Consider the following 12858-nt stretch of genomic DNA (forward strand, 5'->3'; position numbering starts at 1 on the left):
CACACCAGGTAAGGACGACAGATTTCCTCCTTTGAGGGATATTAGTGGACCAGATGGCTGTTAAATAGTCACCGTTACCAAGAGTAGCTTTCATTTGATTTAAGTTCCACCAGCTGCCATGTTGGGATTTAGGATTCATGTTCCCAAAGACCTGGGCCTCTAGATTATGACAAGAGAATCTGTGCTGATTTGATCGAAGCAGGGTTGCCATCACCCTGATTTTGGGACCTTCAGCGGAACACTCGCCACCAGCAGTAAATTCACCTGACTGAGTGCAACAGTAGGTGTCTCAAAAGATGGTTTCATAATATAGTGCCAGGATACGAAGGATTTGACGGAACCTAATGAACTGTTGAACAGAAATGTTTTCAATTTGATCCAGAGGCGAAGGGGAGAAATGGACTCACATTTAATGTTGAAGAATGTAGCGTGATACATAATAGTTGAGTTAATGCCAACCATTATACCACCCTGGTCTAGTGAAAGGAAAAGATACCTGGATGTTATAGTGCACGAATCTGTCAAGATCCACAACCAGTGTTACGAGGTTATCACGAAAGGCATACAAGGCTATGGGCCTAGTGCTGGAAAATGGGATTAGAATAGTTAGGTACTTGTTTGACCGGCGCAGACTCGATGGGCCGAAGGGCCTTTTTCTGTGCTGTAGACTTCTATGACTATTACTAGTCCAGTGAGATTACCACAATGCCACCATCGTCCCAATACAGCTCTGCAACAGATTTGTCCTGAAGAGTCAATATTGGACTCGAAACGTTAACTCAGTTTCTCTCCCCACACAGATGCTGCCAGACCTAAGTTTTTCCAGGACTTTTTGTTTTTGTAACAATGTCTTGGGCCGGCAGGGGGGAGGGGAACGATGCTAATCTGTTGCTTTATTTCCCAAAAAAGCCCTGAACAATGCTTCAACTGTCACAAACACACAGAGAACAAAATACCTTTCCCCATCAAAAAAAGGCCCAGCCCTCAACTCCCTGCCTTGTCTCTGACACACACACACACACACACACACCACACTGGGGAGTAGCCCAGTTCACTAAGCATGCGCGGCCGGCAGCCAATGGGCGCGAGGATTGTGTGCGCCGGGGTGGAAGAGGTGGGGGGGTGGTGGGGGAAAGAGGGGAGGGGGCGGGGCTCACTTTGCATGCGGCGGCGGCCGCCAATCGGCGCGCGGCGGCCGGGGTCACGCGCCCTTGTTGCTAGGGCGCGGGCTGCAACAGCGATGGGTGACACGGGCCAATCAGCGGCGACGCCCGGCACTTGTTGATACATCTGTGTGTGTCTTCGGTGCTTGGGTTGGGGGGGGGGGGGGGGGGGGGGGCGGTCGGGGTTGAAGGCGTGCGGTGGCGCAACCTAGCCTGGCTGTTGAGGTGCGCTCATTGGCGAGAACGGGGGGCTGTCAATCAAACTACGTCACAATGCATCGGCTGCTCAGCAGGCTAGGTTGAGCTAACAGAAGGGCTGCAAAAACTTGTCTCTCTCTCTCTGTCTATCTTTGCCTCTCCCTTTAAGTCACATAGTTTAATTTTATTTTTTTTTTCTCTTTGCAAAGCCTTATTTTTTCCAATGTTAATTCTCGGATAGGCCGGAAGCTCATTTTTTTTTTTGTTTTCGTTGGAGAGACGCACAAAAACTGTGTGTGTGTGTGTGTGTGTATATATACATATATATATATTTATATTTTTTAGATTTCTATAGAGAAATGGCATTTTTTAATATCCAAACCTTGCTGGAAGCAGCCGAGTACATCGAGAGGAGAGAGAGAGGTATCACTGCAGAGTTTCGTCTCTCTTTTAACACCCCCCCCCCCAACCACCACCACCACCACCACCCTCCCTCCCTCCCTCCCTTCCCTCCCTCGCACCATTTGCAGTCAGCTTTGCGTGAATTTGTCCATTACAGAAGAGGTACAAGTGTTGTTGTGTTTTTTTTTCTGTTGTTGTTTTCAGAGGCAGAACACGGCTACGCGTCGATTTTGCCCTGTAACGCCGAATTCAACAGGAAGAAAGGCAAGACGAGGAAAACCCCAAATAACAGGTACAGAGGGAGAAGGGGGGGAGAGGGCTCTGAGAGGGGTCTCCTGGTGCATGTATGTGTGTGTATTTTATTATATATTTGGCTCTTTAATCTTTCCCAGTCGCCATTCTGTCTCTCTCTCTTCCACCTCCCCCCCCAAAAAAAAAATTGGGCTTGCTGTGTGTTTAGGTCGGATATAAACACTGCCACGCGTACAATATTCCCTCTCTCTGACTCTCTCACACACACACACACACACACACATATATATATATTTTTAGTCTCATTTTACACTGGACAGCTGCTGATATACCCCCCCCCCCACCCCCTTGCACACGTTTCCATCCAGCTTCTACACTTTTTATTTATTTTTATTTTTTTTGCAAACCCTCACCCCCCCCCCCCTCCTCCTCCCAACCCCACCACCTTCCCTGAATTTAATCCCCGGTAACCTATTTATAATTTTTTTGTGTGTGTGTGTGGTTTTTTAAAAAAAAAATACTTGCTGTTTTGTTCTAAAGGGGTTCCAGTGCGAGTATTGCAATCTAATGGATTTCTTAAAAGCAAAAAAAAAGTATACGTTGCTGGAAAGAATCACGACCCCCCCCCCCCCACCCACCCCCCCACTTCCTTCTCTCTCCCTCCCACCCCAACGATTTTGCACAGATTATCTCCCTCAGGTTTGTGGACGTGATGCTGATTTGTGTGTTTTTCTTCCGCAAAAAAATATTCACATCAGATTAAATAGGATGCAAAAACGGAGCTGAAAGGAAAGGTGACTCGTTCAGTCGGGTTGATTTTGTTCCCTGTGTGTGTGTGTGTGTGTGTGTATATATATATATATATATATATCTGTGTTGTGTTTTTTTTTTGGAAAGAGATAAGTGTTGCATATTTTTTTCCCCCTCAAGATGTTTTTTTGGCTCCCATTTTTTTTTGTCTGTAGCTCTGCTCGGTGCTGCGCATGCGCCCTGACGCCTTGTTTGTGTTACTGGAAAGTGGGTTGAGCCAGTCTGAAGGTCCAGCCCCAAGACTCACTCTCTCACTCTCTCCTCTCTCTCTCTCTCTCTCTCTCTCCCACTTTGTCCCACCTTTGCCCCGTTTGTATGTCTGTGTCAGCTTGTGCAGCCTTCGCTTGCTGAGCCCTGCCGCACTGCAGCCAGACCTGGGCCCGCTCGCCCATTCGGTTGCTTCCCCTTTTCCAGAGGTTCCCCCGGTGCTTGGCAGCGGCTGCAGTGACCGTGAAGCTTGACCGTCGAAGTTGCTCTTTTTTGGGGAGCCCAGCGCAGGCACGATGGGCCTAGTGGCAGCCCCCCCCACCCCACCCCACCCCACCCCGCGCTGAAACGATTCTGTGATTCGATTTGTCGTTGCAAAACCCCCTTCGGCTTCACCAGCCCCCCTTTTAGGGAAGGGAATCTGCCATCCTTACCAGCTCTGGCTTACGCGTGACTCCCAGACCCACAGCAGTGTACCCCCTGAAATGGGCTAGCAAAAGGCACTTGGGGCTGGGGAACAAATGCTGGCCTTGTCATTGACACCCACACCCCCCCCCGCCCCCTGCCTTTTCTTTCCCCAATAATGTAATGGGGAGACAGTAGCATAGTGGCACTGTCACTGGACCACTTACCCAATGTAATGCTCTGGGAACATGAGTTCAGAATTAAAAGCTAGTCTTGCTAATGGTGAGCATGAAACCATTGTTGATTGTCATAACCCATCTGGTTCACTATTGCCTCTTTAGGGAAGTAAATCTGCCCTTACCTGGTCTGGCTTACGTGTGACTCCAGACCCACAGTGATGTGGTTGTCTCTTAACTGCCCTCTGAAATGGCCTAGTAAACCACTCAGTTCAAGGGCAATTAGGGATGGGCCACAGATGCTGGCCCTGCCAGTGATGCTCACTTCCCGTGGAAGAATAAATAAAAATAAAAATAACTATTCCATTCCCTTTTGAAAGCCAAGATTGAATCTTCCTCCGCCACACTCTTTGGGCAGAGCATTCCAGATCCTGACCACTAACCATGTTTTTTCTCCTGTCACTTCTAGTTCTTTTGCAAATCGCCTTGAATCAATATCCTCTGGTCACTGATCCTCCTGCCAGTGGAAACAATTTCAGCTCTTAACAATATAAATAAAAAACATTAAAACATCTTTATTAACTATTCTGTCAGAGTTGACTTTAATTTATTTGGTTGAGCCCCAACGCTTCTAGTTCTGTCATCACTTTTCTGTGTTGGTTGACTTATGTTGATTTGGATAATGAAAAAAAAACACTTTTTTTTCCTCATGGAGTCCCTATGGCCCACAGAAGGAGACTGTTTGGCCCATTGAATGCACTTTGGAGCAACCCACTCCCCTTGCTCCATCCCTGTAGCCCTGCAAACTTATCTCCCTCGAATGTCGAGTTTTCTGAAATTTCTAGCTCTGTTTTGCTGTTGGCAGCTAACTCTTCAAAGTTAGGACTGGGATGGGGAAGAGTGAGTGAGGGGAAGGTTCCTGTGTTGATGTCTTGAATGAACCATGTAAGACCCTGAGGGGCCTTGACAGGGTGGATATGGAGAAGATGTTTCCTCTTGTGGGAGAATCTAGAACTAGGGGTCACTGTTTAAAAATAAGGGGTCGCCCATTTAAAACGGAGATGAGGTGAAATTTTTTCTGAGGGCTGAGAGTCTTTGGAACTCTCTTCCTGAAAAGGCGGCGGAAGCAGAGCCTTTGAATATTTTTAAGGCTTGAGGGGGACGAATGGCCTTTTTTGTATGTTCGTGTGTCAATCTCTGCAAGCAGCGCATAACAGATAGTGAGTTTTTAGCAAAATAAATGCAAACAGGATTGTCTGGCATCTGGTGTGACTCCGACCTTAGTAAGCGTGACTCCCTCCAGCTTCCTCCACTGACTGATGCAACTTTGCGCAACCTGTCTTAGCCGACAAGTGACAAGATTGGGTTTTGCCATAACTTGATCCCGGATGTGTAAGAAGGTTGTGTAGTGTTTTTTTTATGTCCACATCTCTCCTGAGGGACCTTTCCCCTGGTCCTCTACTTCTCTTGTGGTCGCTCCTCAATCTTTATCTGATATATGCCAATCATGGTCTAGCAGGGATCACTGGTTGGCATTTTGCAATTTATTCCTTTTAAACCCCCCCCACACCCCCCAGTCAAAGCTCCAACTCCACCATCGCTCTGCTCTTTCCTCCAGTTGAATAGCCTACCAATATGTGACCTAAGGGCTGGTAAAGGCACTGAGGCCAGTTGTTGGCTGCAGCTATTGCCTTTTGCTTTTCATGGGATTGGGGTGTTGCCAGCAAACAAGGCCAGCGTCTGTTACCCATCCTTCATTGCCCTTGAACTGAGTGGCTTGCTAGGCCATTTCAGAGGGCAGTTAAGAGTCAACCACGTTGCTGTGGGCCTGGAGTTACATGTCGGCCAGACTAGATGAGAGCAGGTCTCCTTCCCAAAGGGGCATTGGTGAACCAGATGGGTTTTTATGACAATCAATGATCGCTTCATGGCCACCATTACTGAGATGAGTTTTACAACTCCAGATATTTTTCCATTAATCAATAGAATTGGAATGCAATTGTTAAATTCAGTCAGCTGCCATGGTGGGATTCAGACTCATGTTCCCAGGGTGTTAGCCTGAACCTCTTGATTGCTAGCTCAGTGACATTGCAATTACACCACCATGTCCCTTTCTTCCCCCGCCCCCATTACTGGAATCTGAAGGTCCCTATGACATCGCGCTGGGTGATTACGTGCTTATAACCATCTTCAATTATATTCAAGTTTCACAGTGTTCCCACCCACTGATGGGGTAGGTCTGAGCAACACAAGGCGTGAGGTGATGCATTTTGGGAGGACAAACACAGCAAGGGAATACACGATGAATGGTAGGACCCTAGGAAATACACAGAGGATCAGAGGGATCTTAGTGTACATGTCCATAGATCCCTGTAGGCAGCAGCACAGGTAGATAAGGTGGTTAAGAAGGCATATGGGATACTTGCCTTTATTAGACGAGGCATAGGATATAAGGGCAGAGAGCTTACGCTGGAGCTGTATAAGATGCTAGTTAGGCTGCAGCTGGAGTAGTGTGTGCAGTTCTGGTCGCCACACAATAGGAAGGATGTGATAGCACTGGAGAGGGTGCAGTGGAGATTCACCAGGATGTTGCCTGAGCTGGAGCTTTTCAGCTATGAAGTGAGACTGGATAGGCTAGCGTTGTTTTCTTGGAGCAGAGAAGGCTGAGGGGGACCTAATAAAGGTATACAAAATTATGCAGAGCATAGATAGGGTAAATAGCAAGAAATTTTTCCCCTTAGCGGAGGTGTCGATAACCAGGGGGCATAGATTTAAGGTAAGGGGCAGGAGGTTTAGAGGGGATTTGAGGAAAAATTTTTACCTCCAGAAGGTGGCTGGAATCTGGAACACACTGCCTGAGGGGGTGGTAGAAGCAGGAACCCTTACAACATTTAAGTATTTAGATGGGCATTTGATACACCATAGCATTCAGGGCTACAGGCCAAGTGCTGAAAAATGGGATTAGAATAGATAGGTACCTGATGGCTGGCACGGTCACGATGGGCCGAAGGGCCTGTTTCTGCTGTATAATCTGATTGAAGTGTTTAAGGATTCTGTATGGGAGATACAGGGCAGCTATTTCCTCTGCAGGGGAATCCAGAACAAAGGAGCATAACATTAACGTTAGAGGTCAGCAGTGCAGAAAGCACTTCTTCACACTAAGGGTAGTGGAAATATGAACCCCCCCCCCCCTCCAACTCCACAAACAAAAAACTCGGTGGGAGTCAGTTGGTGCTTTTCAGAATGAGGTTGCCAGATTTTTTTTCAAGTAAGGGTTCGAGTATATAAGGCAAGGGAATGGAGTTGAGATACAAATCCGCTATGATCTAATTGAACAGCGGAACAGACTTGGGCTGAATGGCCTATTCCTGTGTTCCCACATGCAGCTGCATCCTCTGATTTTTGCCTCCCCTCTGAAGTCCTCTTGATGCTTATGTGTGATGGTTGTTCCGCAGCTGAAAGGGGTGAGGTAGGGTTACTGTGGTGCATGACACTCAGCTGCAATGGGAAGAGGTTTGACATATGTGAAGAGAGAGATGGAGTGAGTGTGGGTCTTAAAAGCACCTGCATCTTGCCCTGCAGAGTATATTGAGGGAGAATCTAAAAATGATTTGGGCCCTTGAGTGACATTAGTTCCGGAATCCTGCTAGGCTAGACTTGATGGGCTGGATGGCCGCATCCTGGGCTCTGTGCTTTAGGAGAGCTGGAGTACTTCACAGAGGGCAGAAAATGCCAGGGGCCAATTCACCAATGCTGCTTTGACAAGCTTAAGAAGCCAAGACGAGGTTTGAGGATCCCTTGGTCTTGATTGGCTGGAGTCTTTGGGTTAGGCCATGCAACATGATGTGATGGGATCTGTTTAAGCAGCAAAGAATTGAAGGATGGACATGTGTTAGCTGTGTTAGGACTTCTGGTTAGAATGTTTAACTTTTAACAACTACAAGAGCAGGTCAGAGGCTGGGAATTCTGCAGAGAGTAATTCGCCCCCTGATTCGCATAAGCCTGTCCACCATCTACAAGGCATAAGTCGGGAGTGTGACGGAATGCTCTTCATTTGCCTGGATGAGCTCAGCTCCAACAACACTCAACATGCTCGACACCATCCAGGACAAATAGCCCACTTGATTGGCACTCCATCCACCATTTTCAACATCCACTCCCTCTGCCACCGTGCACAGTGTGTACCATCTACAAGATGCACTGCAGCAACTTACCAGGGCTCCTTTGACAGCATCTTCCAAACCCACAGCCTCTACCACCTAGAAGAACAAGGGCAACAGTTGCATGGGAACACTGTCACCTGCAAGGTCCCCCCCAAACCACTCACCATCCTGACTTGGAAATATATCGCCATTCCTTCACTGCCGCTGGGTCAAAATCCTGGAACTCTTCCTAACAGCACTGTGAGGTGTACCTACACCACATGGACTGCAGCAGTTCAAGAAGGCAGCTCACCACCACCTCAGGGGCAATTAGGAATGGGCAATAAATGCTGCCCTAGCCAGCGATGCCCACATCCCATGAAAGAATAATTTGAAACTACTTGTTGGCAGATCAAAATTCAATTTTTTAAATTCTTATCTTTGTTTTCAAATCCTTCCATGATCTTGCTCTTCTCCATCTCAGTAATCTCCAGTCCATGATATCTGTGCTCCTCTAATTCTACCTCTTGCGCATCCCCAATTTTAATCACTCCACCATTGGCGGCCATGCCTTGAGTTGCCTGGGACCCAAGCTCTGCAGTTCCATCCCTACACCCGCCCGTCCCTCTACCTATACATGTGAACAAATGCACAAATATGCAAATTAGGAATAGGCCACTCGGCCCCTCGAGCCTGCTCTGCCATTCAATAAGATTATGGCTGATCTGAATGTAACCTCAACCCCACATTCCTGCCTACCCCCGACAACCTTTCACCCCCTATTGTTAATCAAGAATCTAGCTAGTTCTGCCTTTAAAAATATTCAAAGGTTCTGCTTCCACCGCTTTTTGAAGAGAGTTCCAAAGACTCAGAACTCTGAGAGAAAGAAATTCTCCTCGTGTCTGTTTTAAATGAGCAACCTCTTATTTTTAAACCATGGCCCCTAGTTCTAGATTCTCCCACAAGGGGAAACATCCTCTCCACTTCCACCCTATCAAGACCTTTCAGGATCTTAAAGTTTTCAATTAAGTTGCCTCTTCCCCTTCTAAATTCCAGTGGATACAAGCCTAACCTGTCCAGCCTTTCCTCATAAGACAACCCACCTATTCCTGGTATTAGTCTAATAAACCTTCTGTCAGCTGTTTCTGATGCATTTACGTCCTAAATAAGACCAGTAATGTACACAGTTCTCTAGATGTGCTCTCACCAATGCCCTGTACAACTGAAGTGTAACCTCCCTACTTTTATAATCAATTCCCCTCCCAATAAATGATAACATTCTATTAGCTTTCCTAATTGCTGTACCTGCATACTAACTTGTGTGATTCATGCACTAAGACACTCAGATCCCTCTGAATCTGAGCTCTGCGATCTCTCACTATTTAGATAATAAGCTTCTATTTTATTCTTCTGGCCAAAATGAACAATTTCTCATTTGCCCTCATTATGCTCCATTTGCCAGATTATTGCCCACTCAATTAACCCATCTATGTCACACTTGTAGTTGCCTTAAGTCCTCTTCACAATTTACTTTCTAACCTATCTCAGTGTCGTCAGCAAATTTAGCAACCTTTCCCTCAGTCCCTTCATCCAATTCATTTATATAAATTGTAAAAAGTTGAGTCCCTTGCATTGATCCCTGTGGCACACCACTTGTCACATCCTGCCAGCCAGAAAAAGACCCATTTATGCCAACTCTGCCTCTTGTTAGCCAGCCAATCTTCTACCCGGGCCAATATGTTACCCCCTTCACCAAGAGCTTTTGTTTTCTGTAATAACCTTTGATGTGGCACTTTATCAAGTGCCTACTGGCAATTAATTATAGTACATCCACTGGTTCCCCTTTATCCACAGCCCATGTGACTCCTTCAAAGTACTCCAATAAATTGGTTAAACATGATTTCCCTTTTACAAAACTATGTTGACTCTACCTGATTGCCTTGAATTTTTCTAGGTTCCCTGTTATAACATCTTTAATAATATCTTCTAACATTTTCCCTTTGACAAATGTCAGGTTAACTGACCTGTAATTTCCAGCTTTTTGTCTCTCTCCACCCCCCCCCCCCCCCCCCCCCCCCCCGCGCCAAATAAAGGAGTTATATTTGCTATTTTCTAGTCTAATGGAACCTTCCCTGAATCTAGGGAATTTTTGAAAATTAAAACCAGCGCATTAACTATCTCACTAGCCACTTCTTTCAGGCCTTAGGGTGAAGTCCATCTGTATCTGGGGATTTGTCAGCCCACAGCCTGAACAATTTGCTCAATACCATTTCCCTGGTGGTTGTAATTTCCTGGAGTTCCTCCCTCCCTTCCATTTCCTCATTTACACCTAATTCCGGGATGTTACTTGTGTCCTCTGTAGTGAAGACCAGAGCAGGATACCTGTTTAATTTATTCACCATCATCCTACTTTCCATTATCAATTCCTCAGGTGCACACTCTGTAGGTCCACTGCTCACTTTGTTAACTCTTTTTCCTTGTTTAAATATCTATAGAAACTCTTACTTTCTGTCTTTATGTTATGAGTGAGCTTTCTTTCATATTCTAATGTTTCCCTCCTTATTAACCTTTTTGTCACTCTTTGCTGTTCTTTATATCTTTTCCAATCTTCTGACCTGCCACTCATCATTGGGTAATTGTATGCATTGTCTTTAAGTTTGATACTGTCTTTAACTTTTTTAGTTAACCACAGATGGTGGGCCCTCCCCTTGGAATTTTACTTTCTCATTGAAATGTATCTATTCTGAAATATCCTTTTAAATGTCTGCTGCTGAACTTCCATTGACCTATCCCTTAAACCTCATTTACCAGTTCACTTTAGCTAGTTCTGCTTTCACACCCTCATAATTGCCCTTACTTAAGTTTAAAAGCTTAGTTTCAGACCTGCTCCCCTCTCCCGCAAAATGAATGTAAAATTCAATATTATCATCGCTGCTACCACGGGGTGCTTTCACTAGGAGGTTATCAATTAATCCTATCTCGTTGCTCAATACCAGGTTTAGTAGAGCCTGCTCACTGGTTGGCTCCAGAATGTGCTGTTCTAAGAAACTATCCTGAAAACATTCTATGAACTCCTCATCTACACTACCTTTGCCCATCTGATTTTTCCAGTCTATATGTAGATTAAAGTGCCCCATGATTATTGCAGTACCTTGCTGGAAAGCTCCCATTATCTCATCTTTTATACTCTGTCATGTATTTACAATTAGGGGGCCTGTACACCACTCCGAACAAATGACTTCTTGCCTTTATCATTCCTCATCTCAACCTAAACCGCTTCTACGCCCTGGTTTCCTGAACTTGGGTCATCCCTCTCTAACGTGTTAATACCATCATTAATTAACAGAGCCACCCCTCCACCTTTTCCTAACTTCCTGTCCTTCCTAAATGTCACATATCCTTCAACATTCAGCTCCCAATCTATCATCCTGTAGCCATGTCTCTGCAATGGCTATCAGATCGTACTTATTTATTTCTATTTACGCTATCAGTTCATCTGCTTTGTTTCAAATGCTACATGCGTTTAGATACAGAGCCTTTCGTTTTGTCATTTTACTATTTTTGTAGCGCCTAGCCTATCTGCTGATTTATTCTTAGATTTGTACTCTCTGCCCCTTCCTGTCACAGTCTGTTTCTCATTTTCCATATTAATACCATTCTCTCTTGCCTTGCCTCTGTGGTTTAGCACATCTTCTCAAATTTGACTCCTTGCCCCCACTATTCAGTTTAAACCCTCTCTACTTCCCTAGTTATGTGGCTCGTGAGGACACCAGCCCCAGCGCAGTTCAGGTGTAGACCATCCCAACAGTACAGATCCTACTTTCCCCAATACTGGTGCCAGTGCCCCAGGAACCAGAACCCACTTCTCCCACACCCAGTCTTTGAGCCAATCATTCATTTCTCTAATCTTATTTGTCCTATGCTAATTTGTCCAATCCAGAAATTATTATCCTTGAGGTTCTGCTTAATTTGGTGCCTAGCTGCTTACACTGACTTTGCAGAGCCCCCTTCCTCATTCTGCTCATACTGTTGGTACCTACATGGACCATGACCACTGGATCCTCCCCCTCTCACTGCAAGTTCCTCGCTAGCCCTGAGCTGATGTCCCGAACCCTGGCACCGGGCAGGCAAAACGGCTGCCTGGACTCTCGTCCCTTGTTGCCGAGAACATTGTCAATCCCCCTCACTATACTATCCCCTACTACCGTTAGAATTCTTGTTTTGCTCCCCCCACACGGTTGGTTTCCTATACCACGGTGCCGTGATCAGTTTGCTCATCCACCTTGAAGCCCCCACTCTCTTCCAAACAAGCTGAGAGAACCTCAAACCTGTTGGACAATTGCAGAGGCTCACACTCCTGTCCTCTGAGTCTCCTTACCTGCCTCACTCGCAGTCACACACACACACCCCCCCCGCCCCTGTCCCTGGCCACTGACCCAATCAGAAGACCCTATCCGAAGTGGTGTGATCGCCTCTTGGGATAAAGCACCCAGGTAACTTTCCCCCCTCCCTGATGTGCCGTCGTGTCTGCAGCTCAGCCTCCAGCTCGATGACTCTGAGCTGAAGTTCTTCAAGTTGCAAACGCTGACTGCAGATGTGTTTTGCCCTGGATCACAATGTTATCCAGGAGCTCCCACATGCTGCAGCCTTGACACATCACCTGCCCTGCTAGCATTAGTGTGTTTTAAATAATTAAGTAATTAATATAATTAAGCAATGTTGCTTTCTTATATATTATTAACTTCGCCAAATTGTGTTCTATTTTAAACCTTAGGGATAGGATAGAACTTACCCACTACCAGATACTCACCAAACAGCTAGCTCCTTTCCCTGCAGCGGCATGATGACCAATTTCTATGGGGTGAGAAAGACAGAAAGGGGAAATGAACTCTTCCTCCCCCTTCACCGAAATCCCCTCTTGCCAAACTCCAAGACTTCACTCAGTTAGTTGGCTGCACTCGGTATGCTCACTTCTCCTTTAAGATGCGCCTTGAAACCCACCTCTTTGACCAAGCTTTTGATTCTCTGAACTGCTGCCTTCTGTGGCTCTCTGTCAAATGCTGACACTCCTGCGAAAAGCCTTTTTTATGTGTCCGTGGCTTC

The 12858-nt window shown here is 46.1% G+C and overlaps 1 protein-coding gene across 1 annotated transcript in view; it reads left to right on the forward strand.

Moving 5' to 3' along the window:
* The first annotated feature begins 1425 nt into the window (after positions 1 to 1425).
* Positions 1426 to 12858, forward strand: part of mxd4 (MAX dimerization protein 4) — a 45502-nt gene continuing 34069 nt past the window's right edge. Inside the window, exons 1-2 of the mRNA XM_041186095.1 lie at positions 1426 to 1784; positions 1968 to 2055. Of these exons, the coding sequence (XP_041042029.1) occupies positions 1721 to 1784; positions 1968 to 2055 (152 nt within the window). The 5' untranslated portion in view covers positions 1426 to 1720. The remainder of the gene's footprint in view (positions 1785 to 1967; positions 2056 to 12858) is intronic.

Source organism: Carcharodon carcharias, chromosome 4, assembly GCF_017639515.1.
Source record: "Carcharodon carcharias isolate sCarCar2 chromosome 4, sCarCar2.pri, whole genome shotgun sequence".
NCBI classification, from domain to species: domain Eukaryota; kingdom Metazoa; phylum Chordata; class Chondrichthyes; order Lamniformes; family Lamnidae; genus Carcharodon; species Carcharodon carcharias.